At 55.1% G+C, this 20,974-nt stretch overlaps 1 protein-coding gene across 1 annotated transcript; it reads left to right on the forward strand.

The window, feature by feature from the left end:
• Positions 1–249: 249 nt before the first annotated feature.
• Positions 250–19,004, forward strand: LOC113987015 (otoferlin-like; the record flags this gene model as incomplete). The annotated part of the gene is made up of 10 exons (XM_039386016.1): positions 250–409; positions 3,567–3,753; positions 5,971–6,157; positions 7,845–8,068; positions 11,098–11,206; positions 12,996–13,173; positions 14,175–14,295; positions 16,444–16,544; positions 17,549–17,639; positions 18,888–19,004. Coding segments are annotated over 10 exons (1,475 nt in total), but the record flags the coding sequence as incomplete, so codon positions are not given.
• Positions 19,005–20,974: the final 1,970 nt, after the last annotated feature.

Raw genomic sequence — 20,974 nt, forward strand, 5'->3', positions numbered from 1 at the left:
TCCCCAGTGTCCCCTCTCGTCCCCAGTGTCCCTTTTGTCCCCTCTCACCCCCCGTGTCCCCTCTGACCCCCAGTGTCCCCTCTGACCCCCAGTGTCCCCTCTCGTCCCCCGTGTCCCCTCTCGTCCCCAGTGTCCTTTTTGTCCTCAGTGTCCCATTTTGTCCCCAGTGTCCCCTCTCACCCCCAGTGTCCCTTTTGTCCCCTCTGACCCCCCGTGTCCCCTCTCACCCCCCCGTGTCCCCTCTTGCAGAGCACCAGTTCTACCACAAGTGGGCCATCCTGTCGGACCCCGAGGACCTCACGGCGGGGCTCAAGGGCTACCTCAAGTGTGACATCGCCGTGGTGGGCAAGGGGGACAACATCAAGACCCCCCACAAGGCCAACGAGACGGACGAGGACGACATCGAGGGGTGAGGAGGCTCCGGGGGCCGCCCAGACCCCGCTGGGGGCGGATTTTCCTGACCCTTCCCCCCAGGATTGGGGCCAAGCCACCCCTGGTGTCTCCAGGGGCAGGACACAGGTCCTGGTGTGGGGACAGTGACAGCAGGCACAGCCCTGTCCCTCCTGTCAGTCAGAACTGGACACACAGGTCCTGGTGCTGGTCCCAGTGACAACAGGCACAGCCCTGTCCCTCCTGACAGTCAGAACTGGGGGGACACAGGTCCTGGTGTGGGGACAGGCACAGCAGGCACAGCCCTGTCCCTCCTGACAGTCAGAACTGGGCAGGACACAGGTCCTGGTGTGGGGACAGTGACAGCAGGCACAGCCCTGTCCCTCCTGACAGTCTGAACTGGGGGGACACAGGTCCTGGTGTGGGGACAGTGACAGCAGGCACAGCCCTGTCCCTCCTGTCAGTCAGAACTGGACACACAGGTCCTGGTGTGGGGACAGGCACAGCAGGCACAGCCCTGTCCCTCCTGTCAGTCAGAATGGGGCAGAACACAGGTCCTGGTGCTGGTCCCAGTGACAGGAGGCACAGCCCTGTCCCTCCTGTCAGTCAGAACTGGACACACAGGTCCTGGTGCTGGTCCCAGTGACAGCAGGCACAGCCCTGTCCCTCCTGTCAGTCAGAACTGAGGGGACACAGGTCCTGGTGTTGGTCCCAGTGACAGCAGGCACAGCCCTGTCCCTCCTGACAGTCAGAACTGAGGGGACACAGGTCCTGGTGTGGGGACAGGCACAGCAGGCACAGCCCTGTCCCTCCTGACAGTCAGAACTGGGGGGACACAGGTCCTGGTGTTGGTCCCAGTGACAGCAGGCACAGCCCTGTCCCTCCTGACAGTCAGAACTGAGGGGACACAGGTCCTGGTGTGGGGACAGTGACAGCAGGCACAGCCCTGTCCCTCCTGACAGTCTGAACTGGGGGGACACAGGTCCTGGTGTGGGGACAGTGACAGCAGGCACAGCCCTGTCCCTCCTGTCAGTCAGAACTGGACACACAGGTCCTGGTGTGGGGACAGGCACAGCAGGCACAGCCCTGTCCCTCCTGTCAGTCAGAATGGGGCAGAACACAGGTCCTGGTGCTGGGTCCCAGTGACAGCAGGCACAGCCCTGTCCCTCCTGTCAGTCAGAACTGGACACACAGGTCCTGGTGCTGGTCCCAGTGACAGCAGGCACAGCCCCCTCCTGGCAGTCCCTCCTGACAGTGTCCCGCCTGACAGTCAGAACTGAGGGGACACAGGTCCTGGTGCTGGTCCCAGTGACAGCAGGCACAGCCCTGTCCCTCCTGACAGTCAGAACTGAGGGGACACAGGTCCTGGTGTGGGGACAGGCACAGCCCTGTCCCTCCTGACAGTCAGAACTGAGGGGACACAGGTCCTGGTGTTGGTCCCAGTGACAGCAGGCACAGCCCTGTCCCTCCTGTCAGTCAGAACTGAGGGGACACAGGTCCTGGTGTGGGGACAGGCACAGCAGGCACAGCCCTGTCCCTCCTGTCAGTCAGAATGGGGCAGGACACAGGTCCTGGTGCAGGTCCTTGGGTGGGAATGTGGTTTGGGATGGGATGGGATTGGGATGGGATGGGATGGGCTGGGATGGGCTGGGATGGGATGGGCTGGGATGGGATGGGATAGGACGGGGTTTCATCACCAGCCAGGAAAAGCAGAGTGACGTCTGGATGAGGTTTTTCCTTCAGGACCTTCAACTTCCCAGAGCTCCCCAAAGGGTGGAACCAAACCCCAGGAAAAAAAAAAACCCACCAAAGTCCCGAAAAAAAAAATCAGGAGACTTCCAGAGCCGATTCCAGCCCCAGAACACTCCAGGGCCATTAAGTTTCCACTCTGCCCCTCAGCCTCTCCCCACACGGAATCCTGGAATTGCTCGGGTTGGGAATGACCTCCAAGGTCCAGTCCAACTGTTAATAATCAGAATCCCAGACCAGGAGCAAAAAATACCAGCCCAGCTCTCCTGACTTCCTGAGGGGGCTCGAGGCACCCCCGGGGCTATTTGGGGCACCCCCTGGGCTATTTGGGGCACCCCCTGCACTATTTGGGGCACCCCCTGGGCTATTTTGGGCACCCCCTGGACTATTCTGGGCACCCCCTGGACTATTTTGGGCACTCCCTGCACTATTTTGGACACCCCTTGCACTATTTGGGCACCCCCCTGGGCTATTTTGAGCACCCCCTGGGCTATTTGGGGCACCCCCTGCGCTATTTTGAGCACCCCTTGCACTATTTTGAGCACCCCCTGCACTATTTCGGGGCATCCCCTGGGCTATTCTGGGCACCCCCTGGGCTATTTGGGGCACCCCCTGGACTATTTTGAGCACCCCCTGGGCTATTTTGGGTACCCCTTGCACTATTTTGGGCACCCCCTGCACTATTCTGGGCACCCCCTGGGCTATTCTGGGCACCCCCTGGGCTATTCTGGGCACCCCCTGGGCTATTTGGGGCACCCCCTGGACTATTTTGAGCACCCCCTGGACTATTCTGGGCACCCCCTGGGCTATTTGGGGCACCCCCTGGGCTATTCTGGGCACCCCTTGCACTATTTTGGGCACCCCCTGGACTATATTGGGTACCCCCTGCACTATTCTGAGCACCCCCTGGGCTATTTTGGGGCACCCCCTGGGCTATTTTGGGGCACCCCCTGGGCTATTTGGGGCACCCCATGGACTATTTGGGGCCATCATTCCATGCTCTGGTGGTGGCGTTATCCCACTTTTTCATGGAATGAAAGAACGGTTTGGGTGGGAAGGGATCTTAAAGCTCGTCCGGCTCCAAAGGGCACCTCCCACCAGCCAGGGGCAGCTCCAGCAATTCCTCTGGAAAAACTCTGGCTCCCAGCCTTCCCCCCGGGCCCTTTTCTTGCCCCGGAGGAGGGAAAAACCGCCTGTGCCTTAAAACCAAACACGGTGGAGTCTGTTCCTTCCCCCAAAACAATCCCCCTGGACCCCGACAAAGAGAAGGAGACTCTCCCAACATCCCACTCGCCCCATTCCCACGGGATTGGTGCACGGGGAGCGGGGCGGCCTCCCCCCCGGCGGGTCTTTTATGGAACCCCGAAGGTCGGAGGAGCCCTCCAGGGTCGCCCAATCCAACCTTTTTTTACCCCCCTGATTCCCAGGAACCTGCTGCTCCCGGACGGGGTGCCCCCGGAGCGGCAGTGGGCACGCTTCTACGTCAAGGTGTACCGGGCCGAGGGGCTGCCCAGGATGAACACCAGCATCATGGCCAACGTCAAGAAGGCCCTCATCGGGGAGAACAAGGACCTGGTGGACCCCTACGTGCAGGTGGTGTTTGCGGGGCAGAAGGTGAGCCGGGGGGGAAAATGGGGTGGGGACACGGGGAGGGGACACGGGGAGGGGACACGGGCAGGACCGGCCGTGTACGGGGGGTCTGGGTTGTTCTGGGGATGCTGGGATGTGTGTGGTGTCATTTTATTATCCTGGGTTGTCCTGGAGATGTTGGGATGTGTGTGATGTCCCCTGGTTGTCCTGGAGATGTTGGGATGTGTGTGGTGTGCCCTGGTTTGCCTGGAGATGTTGGGATGTGTGTGGTGTCCCCTGGTTTGTCTGGAGATGTTGGGATGTGTGTGGTGTCAATTTATTTGCCTTGATTGTCCTGGAGATGTTGGGATGTGTGTGGTGTCCCCTGGTTGTCCTGGAGATGTTGGGATGTGTGTGGTGTTCACTTTGTTATCCGGAGATGTTGTGATGTGTGTGGTGTCCCCTTGTTTGTCCTGGCGATGTGGGATGTGTTGGTGTCATTTTATTATCCTGGGTTGTCCTGGAGTGTTGGGATGTGGTGATTGTGATGTCCCTGGTTGTCCTGGAGGATGTTCGGGATGTTGTGTGGTGTGCCTGGTTGCCTGGAGATGTTGGGATGTGTGTGGTGTGCCCTGGTTTGTCTGGAGATGTTGGGATGTGTGTGGTGTCCCCTGGTCTCCTGGAGATGTTGGGATGTGTGTGATGTCCCCTGGTTGTCCTGGAGATGTTGGGATGTGTGTGGTGTCACTTTGTTATCCTGGAGATGTTGGGATGTGTGTGGTGTGCCCTGGTTTGTCTGGAGATGTTGGGATGTGTGTGGTGTCCCCTGGTCTCCTGGAGATGTTGGGATGTGTGTGATGTCCCCTGGTTGTCCTGGAGATGTTGGGATGTGTGTGGTGTCCCCTGGTTTGTCTGGAGATGTTGGGATGTGTGTGATGTCCCCTGGTTGTCCTGGAGATGTTGGGATGTGTGTGGTGTCACTTTGTTATCCTGGAGATGTTGGGATGTGTGTGGTGTCCCCTGGTTGTCCTGGAGATGTTGGGATGTGTGTGGTGTCATTTTATTATCCTTGGTTGTCCTGGGGATGTTGGGATGTGTGTGATATCCCCGGTTGTCCTGGGGATATTGGGATGTGTGTGATGTCCCCGGTTGTCCTGGGGATGTTGGGATGTGTGTGATGTCCCCTGGTTTGTCTGGAGATGTTGGGATGTGTGTGGTGTCACTTTGTTATCCTGGAGATGTTGGGATGTGTGTGGTGTCACTTTGTTATCCTGGAGATGTTGGGATGTGTGTGGTGTGCCCTGGTTGTCCTGGAGATGTTGGAATGTGTGTGGTGTCATTTTATTATCCTTGGTTGTCCTGGGGATGTTGGGATGTGTGTGGTGTCCCCTGGTTTGTCCTGGAGATGTTGGGATGTGTGTGGTGTCCCCTGGTTTGCCTGCAGATGTTGGGATGTGTGTGGTGTCCCCTGGTTTGTCTGGAGATGTTGGGATGTGTGTGGTGTCACTTTGTTATCCTGGAGATGTTGGGATGTGTGTGGTGTGCCCTGGTTGTCCTGGAGATGTTGGGATGTGTGTGATGTCCCCTGGTTGTCCCCTGGTTTGTCTGGAGATGTTGGGATGTGTGTGGTGTGCCCTGGTTTGCCTGCAGATGTTGGGATGTGTGTGGTGTCCCCTGGTTTGTCTGGAGATGTTGGGATGTGTGTGGTGTGCCCTGGTTTGTCTGGAGATGTTGGGATGTGTGTGGTGTCACTTTGTTATCCTGGAGATGTTGGGATGTGTGTGGTGTCCCCTGGTTGTCCTGGAGATGTTGGGATGTGTGTGGTGTCACTTTGTTATCCTGGAGATGTTGGGATGTGTGTGATGTCCCCGGTTGTCCTGGGGATGTTGGGATGTGTGTGATGTCCCCTGGTTGTCCTGGGGATGGTGGGATGTGTGTGATGTCCCCTGGTTTTCCCCGTTTCCCCTCTCTGGGGTGGGTTTGCAGCTCCCAGGGCAGCACTGTCTCTCCTGGGGGAGGACCTGGCCGTTGTGGCTGGGTGGCATTGGCAGCCTGGGTGGCATTGGCAGCTTGGGTGGCATTGGCAGCCCGGGTGGCACTGGCAGCCCGGGTGGCACTGGCAGCCTGGGTGGCACTGGCAGCCCGGGTGGCACTGGCAGCCCGGGTGGCATTGGCAGCCTGGGTGGCACTGGCAGCCCGGGTGTCGAGGGCTGGCCTGGCACACCCAACCCCGCCCTGGGCTCCGTGTCCTCCCGCTCCCAGGGCAAGACCTCCATCCAGAAGAGCAGCTACGAGCCCCTGTGGAACGAGCAGATCGTGTTCACCGAGATGTTCCCCCCCCTGTGCAAGAGGATCAAGGTCCAGATCCGGGACTCGGACAAGGTCAACGACGTGGCCATCGGGACCCACTTCATCGACCTGAGGAAGATCTCCAACGAAGGGGACAAGGGTAAAGCTGGAGGGGGGGACACTGGGGTGCCTCCTTCCCTTTGGCAGCGTTCCCAAAATACCCCGGGCTCCTTCCCCACCCCTGGGCACGGCTGGTGCCCACCCAGAGAGGCTCTGGGCCACTGGAAGGGTCTCCTGGGCTCGCTGGACCTCAGGAAAACCGAGCCCTGTCCCACCCTGTCCCGAGCCCTCCGTGCAATCCCGGGAAGCAAAGACGACCAGGAGCAGTTGGTCCCTTTCCAAAAAAAATGAGTTGCCACTGATGGGCGAGCGCTGGAGGGTCCCCCCCCGCCCACCCCAACCCCAAAATCCAGGGGCAGAGCTGGGAGAGCAGAGCTGGGTTGGGAGAGGCACCGATGGGAGGTTCTTCTTCCTTGGAGCCCAAAGTGGGGAATTAATGGGAGACTTGAGTGTCCTTGGGCTGTGCCCTGATCTGTCCAACCCCTGATTTCCCTGAAAAACTTCCCTGGAAAAACAGGAGGCTCAGGGGGGGAACCTTTTCCTGCCCCACAAACCCCTGACAGGAGGGGGGAGCCGGGAAGGGTCCGCAATTCCCAGGGAACAAGGGACAGGAGGAGAGGGAACGGCCTCCAGCTGGGCCAGGGCAGGCTCAGCTGGGATATTGGGAACAATTCCCACATGGAAAGGGCTGTCAGGCCCTGGAATGAACTTCCCAGGGCAGGGCTGGAGTCGCCATTCCCGGAGGGATTTCGGATCCCTGTGGATGTGGCCCTTGGGGACACGGGTCAGGGGTGGCCTGGGCAGTGCTGGGAATGGTTGGATTCCGTGACCTCCAAGGGATTTTCCAACCTGAACCATCCCTAAGGATCCTGTGCCATCCTGGCGCTGTCCCAGCTCCCCACAATTCCCTGGAAGGAAGTTCCAGGAGGGTCCCCAATTCCCAGGGAACGAGGGACAGGAGGAGAGGGAACGGCCTCAGGCTGTGCCAGGGGAGGCTCAGGTTGGCCAGGAGGAGGAATTCCTTGCTGGAAAGGGTGGTGAGGCCTTGGCAGGGGCTGCCCAGGGAGGTTTGGAGTGCCCAGCCCTGGAGGTGTCCCAGGAAGGCCTGGCCGTGGCACTCGGTGACAAGGTGGGGATGGGGCACAGGGGGGATCCACGGGCTGGGAGGGCTTTTCCCACCCGGAAAAGGGTTTTAATTTGTGCCTGGGCCTAAAGATCACAAGAGGCGCGCGCAGGCCGTGTTCAGGTGTTACAATTTGTAAATACTGCCCAACCAACCCAAGTTGACAATCCAAGTTTTGTCCATCCCGTAGCTCTTGCCCTGGTCCACCCCCCTGGCCCATCCCCTGGGAATTGGGTCTGGGGGGCTTTTCTTCATCATCTTCATCTTCTTCAGAGCACAGAGAGCACACCCAGTTCTTGACTGTTCTCTTGTGGTTCGGGGTTAGATGCCCTCAAAGAGAAGAGGCCCTGCCTTGATAAAAAAACTGAGCATTTTCTGCTGGAATTCAGGGGATGGGATTGATTTGGGGAACATGGAAAGGGGTTAAGAGGGTTGAGGAACGTGTAAACTACTCGTGCTGAAGGGCGAGGAATATAATACAGCTACTTCTAAAATCCACTTCTGCTATGATTACATGCAAAGCTTATAAAAATCACGAAAATCAAAAAAAAAAAACCTAAAAAGGGCCTCGAGGCCTCACCGCGCCCGTTCCGCGCCCCCGCAGGCTTCCTGCCCACCTTTGGCCCCGCCTGGGTGAACATGTACGGCTCCACCCGCAACTACACCCTGATGGACGAGCACCAGGAGCTCAACGAGGGGCTGGGGGAAGGCGTCTCCTTCCGCGCCCGGCTGCTCCTGGGCCTCGCCGTGGAGATCCTGGACACCACCAACCCCGAGATCAACGGCTCCACCGAGGTGCAGGTGGAACAGGCCACGGCCGTGGCCGAGGTCAGTCCTGCCCCGGGGGGAGTTTGGGGCTCAGGGGGTGTTGTCTTTGGCCTCGCTTGTCCCTGCGGGGGTTGGAGTGGGATGGGGTTTAGGGAGCCTTCTGACCCAAACCATTCCATGGTTTCTGTGATCTCCTGAGCTCTGAGATGTTGGGAGATGGACAGGGACAATGAGCCACCTCACTGCGGGTTCTGGGCTCATTCCAGTGCTCAGGTTCCTTAGGAATTCTGGGCAGAAGGAATGTTGGAGTGGGATCGTTTCCCTGGCCCTGGCACAGCTTTCCCAGGGAAGCTGTGGCTGCCCCTGGATCTCTGGGTGTGTCCAAGTGCCCAGGGATAGTGGGAGGTGTCCCTGCAGGGTTTGGAATGGGATGAGCTTTCAGATCCCTTCCAACCCAAACCATTCCATGGTTTCTCTGATCTCCCGAGCTTTTTGAGGTGTTGGGAGATGGGCAGGGACAGTGAACCATCCCATTGTGGGTTCTGGGCTCATTCCAGTGCTCAGGTTCCTTAGGAATTCTGGCAGAAGGAATGTTGGAGTGGGATCATTTGTCTGGCCCTGGCACAGCTTTCCCAGGAAGCCCTTGGGACCCTGGAATTGTCCAAGACCAGGTTGGAGCGACCTGGGATAGTGGGAGGTGTCCCTGCAGGGTTTGGAATGGGATGGGATTTAAGGTGCCTTCCAACCCAAACCATTCCATGGTTTCTGTGATCTCCCGAGCTTTTTGAGGTGTTGGGAGATGGGCAGGGACAACGAACCATCCCATTGTGGGTTCTGGGCTCATTCCAGTGCTCAGGTTCCTTAGGAATTCTGGCAGAAGGAATGTTGGAGTGGGATCGTTTCCCTGGCCCTGGCACAGCTTTCCCAGGGAAGCTGTGGCTGCTCCATCCATGGAAGTGTCCAAGGCCAGCTTGGAGCAACCTGGGATGAACCTTAGGATCCCTTCCAACCCAAACCATTCCATGGTTTCTGTGATCTCCTGAGCTCTGAGGTGTTGGGAGATGGACAGGGACAATGAGCCATCCCATTGTGGGTTCTGGGCTCGTTCCAGTGCTCAGGTTCCATAGGAATTCTGGCAGAAGGAATGTTGGAGTGGGATCATTTGTCTGGCCCTGGCACAGCTTTCCCAGGGAAGCTGTGGCTGCCCCTGGATCTCTGGGTGTGTCCAAGTGCCCAGGGATAGTGGGAGGTGTCCCTGCAGGGTTTGGAGTGGGATGAGCTTTCAGATCCCTTCCAACCCAAACCATTCCATGGTTTCTGTGATCTCCTGAGCTCTGAGGTGTTGGGAGATGGACAGGGACAACGAGCCATCTCACTGTGGGTTCTGGGCTCATTCCAGTGCTCAGGTTCCTTAGGAATTCTGGCAGAAGGAATGTTGGAGTGGGATCGTTTCCCTGGCCCTGGCACAACTTTCCCAGGGAAGCTGTGGCTGCCCCATCCATGGAAGTGTCCAAGGCCAGCTTGGAGCAACCTGGGATGAACCTTAAGATCCCTTCCAACCCAAACCATTCCATGGTTTCTGTGATCTCCCGAGCTTTTTGAGGTGTTGGGAGATGGACAGGGAGAATGAGCCATCTCACTGCGGGTTCTGGGCTCATTCCAGTGCTCAGGTTCCTTAGGAATTCTGGCAGAAGGAATGTTGGAGTGGGATCGTTTCCCTGGCCCTGGCACAGCTTTCCCAGGGAAACTGTGGCTGCTCCATCCATGGAAGTGTCCAAGGCCAGCTTGGAGCAACCTGGGATGAGCCTTAAGATCCCTTCCAACCCAAACCATTCCATGGTTTCTGTGATCTCCTGAGCTTTTTGAGGTGTTGGGAGATGGACAGGGACAATGAGCCATCCCATAGTGGGTTCTGGGCTCGTTCCAGTGCTCAGGTTCCTTAGGAATTCTGGCAGAAGGAATGTTGGAGTGGGATCATTTGTCTGGCCCTGGCACAGCTTTCCCAGGGAAGCTGTGGCTGCCCCTGGATCTCTGGGTGTGTCCAAGTGCCCAGGGATAGTGGGAGGTGTCCCTGCAGGGTTTGGAATGGGATGAGCTTTCAGATCCCTTCCAACCCAAACCATTCCATGGTTTCTGTGATCTCCTGAGCTCTGAGGTGTTGGGAGATGGACAGGGACAACGAGCCATCTCACTGTGGGTTCTGGGCTCGTTCCAGTGCTCAGGTTCCTTAGGAATTCTGGGCAGAAGGAATGTTGGAGTGGGATCGTTTCCCTGGCCCTGGCACAGCTTTCCCAGGAAGCTCTTGGATCCCTGGAAGTGTCCAAGGCTGGGTTGGAGTGACCTGGGATAGTGGGAGGTGTCCCTGCAGGGGTTGGAGTGGGATGGGATTTAAGGTGCCTTCCAACCCAAACCATTCCATGGTTTCTGTGATCTCCCGAGCTTTTTGAGGTGTTGGGAGATGGACAGGGACAATGAGCCATCTCACTGCGGGTTCTGGGCTCATTCCAGTGCTCAGGTTCCTTAGGAATGCTGGCAGAAGGAATGTTGGAGTGGGATCGTTTCCCTGGCCCTGGCACAGCTTTCCCAGGGAAACTGTGGCTGCTCCATCCATGGAAGTGTCCAAGGCCAGCTTGGAGCAACCTGGGATGAGCCTTAAGATCCCTTCCAACCCAAACCATTCCATGGTTTCTGTGATCTTCCGAGCTTTTTGAGGTGTTGGGAGATGGACAGGGACAATGAGCCATCCCATTGTGGGTTCTGGGCTTGTTCCAGTGCTCACGTTCCTTAGGAATGCTGGCAGAAGGAATGTTGGAGTGGGATCGTTTCCCTGGCCCTGGCACAGCTTTCCCAGGGAAGCTGTGGCTGCCCCTGGATCCCGGGGAGTGTCCAAGTGCCCGCGGATGGTGGGAGGTGTCCCTTAATCAGAAGGCATCCCACTGAAATCCTTAATTAAACCCCCTGGAACGAGCCAAGAGGCGGGAGAGGAAACCCTTGGAATGCCGGGAGTGGCACCTCCCCCCGAGGGTGCCCGGGGGTGCCCCCCTGTCCCCCCACCCGCCCCCGATCCCCGTGGCTTCTCTCTCCCGCAGAACTGCACCGGGAAGATGGAGGAATTCTTCCTCTTCGGGGCCTTCCTGGAGGCCACCATGATCGACAGGAGGGTGGGGGACAAGCCCATCAGCTTCGAGGTCACCATAGGTGGGCCGGGGGCTGCGGGGGGAGGGTTGATCCAAAGCCTGGCTGGCGGGAAGGTCGGGATCCAAGGATGTTCTTCCCGGTTTTCCACGGCTGCCCACGCGGGGCTCTGGGTTTGGGGAGCAGGGGATGGGCACGGGCTGGGGGGGACCCAGACTGACTGATTTCAAACTTGTCCCAAAAGGAATTCAAACGTGTCCCAGACTGAATTCAAACTTGTCCCAGACTGAATTCAAACTTCTTGTCCCAAACTGAATTCAAACTTGTCCCAAACGGAATTAAAACTTGTCCCAGACTGAATTCAAACTTGTCCCAGACTGAATTCAAACTTGTCCCAGACTGAATTCAAACTTCTTGTCCCAAACTGAATTAAAACTTGTCCCAAACAGAATTCAAACTTGTCCCAAACTGATTTCAAACTTGTCCCAAACGGAATTAAAACTTGTCCCAGACTGAATTAAAACTTGTCCCAGACTGAATTCAAACTTGTCCCAAACTGAATTAAAACTTGTCCCAGACTGAATTCAAACTTGTCCCAGACTGAATTAAAACTTCTTCTCCCAAATTGAGTTAAAACTTGTCCCGAACTGAATTAAAACTTCTTCTCCCAAACTGAACTAAAACTTCTTCTCCCAGACTGAATTCAAACTTGTCCCAAAAGGAATTCAAACTTGTCCCAAAAGGAATTCAAACTTGTCCCAGACTGAATTCAAACTTGTCCCAGACTGAATTAAAACTTCTTCTCCCAAATTGAGTTAAAACTTGTCCCAAAAGGAATTCAAACTTGTCCCAAACTGAATTCAAACTTCTTCTCCCAAACTGAATTCAAACTTCTTCTCCCAAATTGAGTTAAAACTTGTCCCAAAAGGAATTCAAACTTGTCCCAAACTGAATTCAAACTTCTTCTCCCAAACTGAATTCAAACTTCTTCTCCCAAATTGAGTTAAAACTTGTCCCAAAAGGAATTCAAGCTTGTCCCAAACTGAATTCAAACTTCTTCTCCCAAACTGAATTAAAACTTGTCCCGAACTGAATTAAAACTTCTTCTCCCAAACTGAATTTAAACTTCTTCTCCCAGACTGAATTCAAACTTGCCCCAAACTGAATTCAAACTTGTCCCGAACTGAATTAAAACTTCTTCTCCCAAACTGAACTAAAACTTCTTCTCCCAGACTGAATTCAAACTTGTCCCAGACTGAATTCAAACTTGTCCCAAACTGAATTCAAACTTCTTCTCCCAAACTGAATTCAAACTTCTTCCCCCAAACTGAATTAAAACTTGTCCCGAACTGAATTAAAACTTCTTCTCCCAAACTGAATTTAAACTTCTTCTCCCAGACTGAATTCAAACTTGCCCCAAACTGAATTCAAACTTCTCCCAGACTGAATTCAAACTTGTCCCAGACTGAATTCAAACTTGTCCCAGACTGAATTCAAACTTGTCCCAGACTGAATTCAAACTTGTCCCAGACTGAATTAAAACTTCTTGTCCCAGACTGAGTTAAAACTTGTCCCAAACGGAATTCAAACTTCTTCTCCCAAACTGAATTCAAACATGTCCCAGACTGAGTTAAAACTCGTCCCAAACTGATTTAAAACTTCTTGTCCCAGACTGAGTTAAAACTCGTCCCAAACTGAATTCAAACTTCTTCTCCCAAACTGAATTAAAACTTCTTCTCCCAAATTGAATTCAAACTTGTCCCAGACTGAATCAGATCCCAGAAGCCGGGCCGGGCTGGAGTCACAACCCTGCGAATTTATTCCACCTTTCTGTGTTGTTTTTCCCCTTGAGGTAACTATGGCAACCAGGTGGATGGAGTGGACAAGCCCGTGCGGAGGAGGAGGAAGGAGGGAGGGGACGAGGAGGAGTCGGAGCTGCTGCAGAATTCCAGCGAGGAGGAGGGGGATGAGGACGGAGAGCTGGTCTCGGTCTCCTCCTCCCCACCCATGAAGCCCCTGGTCACTGACAGGTCCGTGAATCCCCCCGAGCGTTCCCGGGGCATTGGAGAAAGAGGGAATTCTCCTCCCGGGATACCCCTGCACAGGAACGTCCTTCATCCCCAGCCGGGTGGGCCCCCGAACTCCGGGCTCTGGGATCCCTTCAGGGATCTCCCCCTCGGCAAAGAGGAGCTGGGAAGGGGCTGGAGAACAGGGAATGGCTGAGGGAGCTGGGAAAGGGCTGGAGAACCGGGAATAAGGGAGCTGGGAAGGGGCTGGAGAACAGGGAATAAGGGAGCTGGGAAGGGGCTGGAGAACCTGGAATAAGGGAGCTGGGAAGGGGCTGGAGGAGCAGGAATGGCCGAGGGAGCTGGGAAGGGGCTGGAGGAGCAGGAATGGCCGAGGGAGCTGGGAAGGGGCTGGAGAACCGGGAATAAGGGAGCTGGGAAGGGGCTGGAGAACAGGGAATGGCTGAGGGAGCTGGGAAGGGGCTGGAGAACCGGGAATAAGGGAGCAGGGAAGGGGCTGGAGCAGCAGGAATGTCTCAGGGAGCTGGGGGGGCTCATCCCGGAGAAAAGAGGGATCAGGAGGGACCTTTTTCCACAGGTTTTGAGGCTGTAACCTGCAGGTTTTCAGGCTGTAACCCGCAGGTTTTTCAGGCTGTAACCCGCAGGTTTTTCAGGCTGTAACCCACAGGTTTTCAGGTTGTAACCCACAGGTTTTTCAGGCTGTAACCCACAGGTTTTCAGGTTGTAACCCACAGGTTTTCAGGTTGTAACCTGCAGGTTTTTCAGGCTGTAACCCACAGATTTTCAGGCTGTAACCCACACATTTTCAGGCTGTAACCCACAGATTTTCAGGCTGTAACCCACAGGTTTTCAGGTTGTAACCCGCAGGTTTTTCAGGCTGTAACCCACACATTTTTCAGACTGTAACCCACAGGTTTTTCAGACTGTAACCCACAGATTTTCGGGCTGTAACCCGCAGGTTTTTCAGGCTCTGATCCCCCCCCATCTCCCCTCTCCTCCCGCAGGAACTACTTCCACCTGCCCTACCTGGAGCGCAAGCCCTGCGTGTACATCAGGAGCTGGTGGCAGGACCAGCGGCGCCGCCTCTACAACTCCAACATCATGGACAAGATCGCAGACAAGCTGGTCAGTGCGAGGGGCACAGGGTTGGGGGGCACGGCCAGGGCATGGACATGGCACAGGGCACAGCCTGGGCTGCCTGTGCCACCCCCTGGTCACTCAGCGGGGACAGGCACGGCCAGGAGAGCTGGGATGGGAACGGGGGGGGGGTTTCCAGCCTCAGGGGACAAATCCCAGGAGGTCATTGGGGCCTCTGGGGGTCACAGCCTGGTGTCCCCAGGCCTTGGGGGTCACAGCCTGGTGTCCCCAACCCTCGGGGCCCCTGTGGGTCACAGCCCGGTGTCCCCAGTCCTCAGGGTCACAGCCTGGTGTCCCCAACCCTCAGGGGTCACAGTCCAGTGTCCCCAGTTGTCAGGGACCCTGTGGGTCACAACCCGGTGTCCCCAGCCCTCAGGGGTCACAACCTGGTGTCCCCAGTCCTTGGGGATCACAGCCCGGTGTCCCCAACCCTCGGGGCCCAGGTGGGTCACAGCCCAGTGTCCCCAATCCTCGGGGGTCACAGCCTGGTGTCCTCAACCCTCAGGGTCTCTGGGGGTCACAGCTTGGTGTCCCCAACCCTCAGGGTTCACAGCCCAGTGTCCCCAGTCCTTGGGGGTCACAGCCCAGTGTCCTCAATCCTCAGGGGTCACAGCCCAGTGTCCTCAATCCTCAGGGGTCACAGCCTGGTGTCCCCAGTCCTTGGGGGTCACAGCCTGGTGTCCCCAGTCCTCAGGGGTCACAGCCCGGTGTCCCCAATCCTCAGGGTCTCTGGGGGTCACAGCCCGGTGTCCCCAATCCTCAGGGTCTCTGGGGGTCACAGCCCAGTGTCCCCAATCCTCAGGGTCTCTGGGGGTCACAGCCCAGTGTCCCCAATCCTCAGGGGTCACAGCCTGGTGTCCCAAATCCTCAGGGGTCACAGCCTGGTGTCCCCAGTTCTCAGGGGTCACAGCCTGGTGTCCCCAACCCTCAGGGTTCACAACCCGGTGTCCCCAATCCTCAGGGTCTCTGGGGGTCACAGCCCAGTGTCCCCAGTTCTCAGGGGTCACAGCCTGGTGTCCCCAACCCTCAGGGGTCACAGCCCAGTGTCCCCAGTTCTCAGGGGTCACAGCTCGGTGTCCCCAACCCTCAGGGGTCACAGCTCGGTGTCCCCAACCCTCAGGGGTCACAGCTCGGTGTCCCCAACCCTCAGGAGTCACAGCCCGGTGTCCCCAGTTCTCAGGGGTCACAGCCTGGTGTCCCCAACCCTTGGGGGTCACAGCCCGGTGTCCCCAGTCCTTGGGGGTCACAGCTCGGTGTCCCCAACCCTCAGGGGTCACAGCCCGGTGTCCCCAGTTCTCAGGGGTCACAGCCCAGTGTCCTCAATGCTCAGGGGTCACAGCCTGGTGTCCCCCATCCTCAGAGGTCACAGCCTGGTGTCCCCAGTCCTTGGGGGTCACAGCCCAGTGTCCCCAGTTCTCAGGGGTCACAGCCTGGTGTCCCCAACCCTCAGGGGTCACAGCCCGGTGTCCCCAGTTCTCAGGGGTCACAGCCCAGTGTCCCCAGTCCTTGGGGGTCACAGCCTGGTGTCCCCAACCCTCGGGGGTCACAGCCCAGTGCCCCCAGCAAAGGGGACGGGGGGAGGTTTGTCACCTGGGCTGGAGGGATGAACCCCTCATGTGGCACAGCCCGGAGAAGGGAAGGATTCCAGGAGAGCTTGGAGCACATTCCAGAGCCTGAAGGGGCTCCAGGAGAGCTGGAGAGGGACTGGGGACAAGACCTGGAGGGACAGGACACAGGGAATGGATCCCACTGCCAGAGGGCAGGGAGAGATGGGACACTGGGAAGGGATTCCTGGCTGGGAGGGTGGGGAGGGGCTGGGCTGGAATTCCCAGAGAAGCTGTGGCTGCCCCTGGATCCCTGGCAGTGTCCAAGGAAAGGTTGAAGCCCCCTGGGATGATGAGAGCTGTCCCTGCCCGCAGCAGGGTGCGGGAATTAAATGATCTTCCAAGTCCCTTCCCACCCCAAAATCCTATCATTTCCCGATTCCCAGCCCCAGTTAATTCCCAAGGAGCCCCTGGGAGAGCTCCCCACGGGCAGGGGCTGGGCGGGCTGGGCAGAGGGTCCATCCCGGGGGGTTTGGGGCCTCTCCCACGGCCCCGAGCCCGGGGCCGGATCCGATCGCTGGGAATTCCGCAGGAGGAAGGACTCAACGACGTGCAGGAGATGATCAAGACGGAGAAGCCGCACCCGGAGCGGCGGCTCCGAGGGGTCCTGGAGGAGCTGAGCGGGGGCTGCCAGTGAGTGACACGGGGACACGGGGGGCACAGGGGGCACGGGGCAGGGCCCCACCCCCGGGAGGGTCAGCTCAGCCTGCCCTGTCCTTGGGATGAGGGGACACCCTTCCCTGAGCCCTTCCCTGTCACCTTTCCCTGTCACCCTTCCCTGTCACCCTTCCCTGTGTCCCTTCCCTGTCACCCTTCCCTGTGTCCCTTCCCTGTCATCCTTCCCTGTCACCCTTCCCTGTGTCCCTTCCCTGTGTCCCTTCCCTGTGTCCCTTCCCTGTCACCTTCCCTGTGTCCCTTCCCTGTCACCTTCCCTGTGTCCCTTCCCTGTGTCCCTTCCCTGTGTCCCTTCCCTGTGTCCCCTCCCTGTGTCCCTTCCCTGTCATCCTTCCCTGTGTCCCTTCCCTGTGTCCCTTCCCTCTCACCCTTCCCTGTCACCCTTCCCTCAGCCCTTCCCTGTCACCTTCCCTGTGTTCCTTCCCTGTATCCCTTCCCTGTGTCCCTTCCCTGTCACCTTCCCTGTGTCCCTTCTCTGTGTCCCTTCCCTGTCACCCTTCCCTGTCACCCTTCCCTGTCACCTTCCCTGTCACCTTCCCTGTCACCTTCCCCCTTCCCTGTGTCCCTTCCCTGTATCCCCTCCCTGTGTCCCTTCCCTGTGTCCCTTCCCTGTGTCCCTTCCCTGTGTCCCTTCCCTGTGTCCCTTTCCTGTCACCTTCCCTGTCACCCTTCCCTGTCACCCTTCCCTGTGTCCCTTCCCTGTCACCCTTCCCTGTCACCCTTCCCTCAGCCCTTCCCTGTCACCTTCCCTGTGTCCCTTCCCTGTGTCCCTTCCCTGTGTCCCTTCCCTGTCACCTTCCCTGTCCCCTCCCTGTCACCTTTCCCAGCCACCCTTCCCTGTCCCCTTCCCTGTCCTCTTGCCCCCGGTTGTGCTGCAGCTCTGGGAGGGGACAGGGGACATTTCCATCCCTCCCGGGGAAGGGTTTCCCGTGGGAATCCCATCCCGGTTTTTCCCCCTCCAGGCGCTTCGTGGCCTTGGCTGACCGGGAGCAGCCGCACTCGTCCCGCACCCGCCTGGACAGGGAGAGGCTCCGCTCCTGCCTCCGGGAGCTGGTGAGAGGATCCAGAGCCGGGAGGGGCTCCGGGACAGCGGGACAGGGACTGGGGGCGAGGGATGCAGGGACAGGACACCGGGAATGGATCCCACTGCCAGAGGGCAGGGAGAGATGGGAGACTGGGAAGGGATTCCCGGCTGGGAGGGTGGGGAGGGGCTGGGCTGGAATTCCCAGAGAAGCTGTGGCTGCCCCTGGATCCCTGGGATTGTCCAAGGCCGGGTTGGAGCCACCTGGGATAGCGGGAGGTGTCCCTGGAGTGGAACTGGATGAGCTTTAAGGAGGCGGGACAGGCACAGGGAACAGGGAGTCAGGACATGGCACAGGGAGCGGCACCGGGATGGGATGGGAACAGGAGTGTGAGAAATAAAAATACGGGATTTTTATATATAAAATTGTCCCAAACTGAATTAAAACTCTCCTCTGCCTGGAGGTGACACAGCTCTGTCCCTGTCCCCCCCATTCCTCATCCCGCTGTCTCCAGCTGCCTGGAGGTGACACAGCTCTGTCCCTGTCCCCCCCATTCCTCATCCCGCTGTCTCCGGCTGCCTGGAGGTGACACAGCTCTGTCCCTGTCCCCCCCATTTCCCTGTCCCCCCCATTCCTCATCCCGCTGTCTCCGGCTGCCTGGAGGTGACACAGCTCTGTCCCTGTCCCCCCCAGCTCTATCCCTGTCCCCCCCATTCCTCATCCCGCTGTCTCCGGCTGCCTGGAGGTGACACAGCTCTGTCCCTGTCCCCCCCCAGCTCTATCCCTGTCCCCCCCATTCCTCATCCCGCTGTCTCCAGCAGCCTGGAGGTGACACAACTCTATCCCTGTCCCCCCCATTCCTCATCCCGCTGTCTCCAGCTGCCTGGAGGTGACACAGCTCTGTCCCTGTCCCCCTCAGCTCTATCCCTGTCCCCTCATTCCTCATCCCGCTGTCTCCAGCTGCCTGGAGGTGACACAGCTCTGTCCCTGTCCCCCCCAGCTCTGTCCCTGTCCCCCCCATTCCTCCAGCTGCCTGGAGGTGACACAGCCCCTCCGCGCTCCCAGATCCCTTCCCAAGGCAGGCTGTGGTGGGTTGGGAAGCAGCAGCCCAGACCTGGCAAACACCCGGGGGGGGTGTGGGTGTGTCTTTGGGCTCCTCCACTCCGAATTACCCCCCAAACCCTCTGCCCTGGAGGCTGAACGCGGCCAGAAGTTTCCCCCTCGCCGGGAAGCCCCTGCCCGGGAATCCTGCCCCCCGTATCCCGTTTTTTTCCCGCAGGAGGGGCTGTGGCAGCAGGCGCGGGCGCTGCGGCAGCAGGTGAAGCGGCACACGCTGCGGGACAAGCTGAAGCTGGCGCACAACTTCCTGCACAAGCTGCGCTTCCTGGCCGACGAGGTGGGGCCCGAACCCCAAAAACAGCCCCGGGACAAAGGACCCGCTCTGGGATCCTCGGGGCAGCGAAGGGTTTGTTGGAGACACCGGGGCCGAGCTCCATTTAGGGTTAAATGCGGATTTAATAATAACTAATAATACACGACACGTCAGTAATAACACATAGTTAATAATACACAACACGTCACTAATAATACATAATTAATAATACACAACACGTCATTAATAGTACATAATCAATAATACACAACACGCCATTAATAACACATAATCAATAATACACCACACGTCATTAATAACACATAATCAATAATACACGACACGTCATTAATAATACATAATCAATAATACACAACACGTCATTAATAATACATAATCAATAATACACCACACGTCATTAATAACACATAATCAATAATACACAACACGTCATCAATAATACATAATTAATAATGCACAACACGTCATCAATAATACATAATTAATAATACACCACACGTCATTAATAACACATAATCAATAATACACCACACGTTATTAATAACACATAATCAATAATACACCACACGTCATTAATAACACATAATCAATAATACACAACACGTCATCAATAATACATAATTAATAATACACAACACGTCACTAATAATACATAATCAATAATACACAACACATAATTAATAATACATAATCAATAATACACAACACGTCATTAATAATACATAATCAATAATACACAACACGTCATTAATAATACATAATCAATAATACACAACACGTAATTAATAACACATAATCAATAATACACGACACGTCATTAATAATACATAATCAATAATACACCACACGTCATTAGTAACACCTAATCAATAATACACCACACGTCATTAATAATACATAATCAATAATACACAACACGTCATTAATAATACATAATCAATAATACACGACACGTCATCAATAATACATAATCAATAATACACGACACGTCAATAATAATACATAATCAATAATACACGACACGTCATTAATAACACATAATCAATAATACACAACACGTCATTAATAACACATAATCAATAATACACAACACGTCATTAATAACGCATAATCAATAATACACGACACGTCATTAATAATACATAATCAATAATACACGACACGTCATTAATAACACATAATCAATAATACACAACACGTGATTAATAATACATAATCAATAATACACGACACGTCATTAATAATACATAATCAATAATACACGACACGTCATTAATAATACATAATCAATAATACACAACACGTCATTAATAACACATAATCAATAATACACAACACGTCATCAATAATACATAATTAATAATGCACAACACGTCATTAATAACGCATAATTAATAACACATAATTAACAATATATATTTAATAATACATAATTAATAATGCACAACACGTCATTAATAACGCATAATTAATAACACATAATTAACAATATATATTTAATAATACATAATTAATAATACACAACTCGTCATCAATAATACATAATTAATAATGCACAACACGTCATTAATAACGCATAATTAATAACACATAATTAACAATATCTATTTAATAATACATAATTAATAATGCACAACACGTCATTAATAACGCATAATTAATAACACATAATTAACAATATCTATTTAATAATACATAATTAATAATACACAACACGTCATCAATAATGCATAATTAATAATGCACAACACGTCATTAATAACGCATAATTAATAACACATAATTAACAATATCTATTTAATAATACATAATAATACACAACACGTCTTTAATAATGCATAATTAATAAGACATAATTAACAATATCTATTTAATAATACATAATTAATAATACACAACACGTCATCAATAATGCATAATTAGTATCACATAATTAACAATATCTATTTAATAATACATAATTAACAATACAC

Source organism: Pipra filicauda, unplaced genomic scaffold (genome assembly GCF_003945595.2).
Source record: "Pipra filicauda isolate LSUMZ 115617 unplaced genomic scaffold, ASM394559v2 scaffold1194_size23080_pilon, whole genome shotgun sequence".
Classification (NCBI taxonomy): Eukaryota; Metazoa; Chordata; class Aves; order Passeriformes; family Pipridae; genus Pipra; species Pipra filicauda.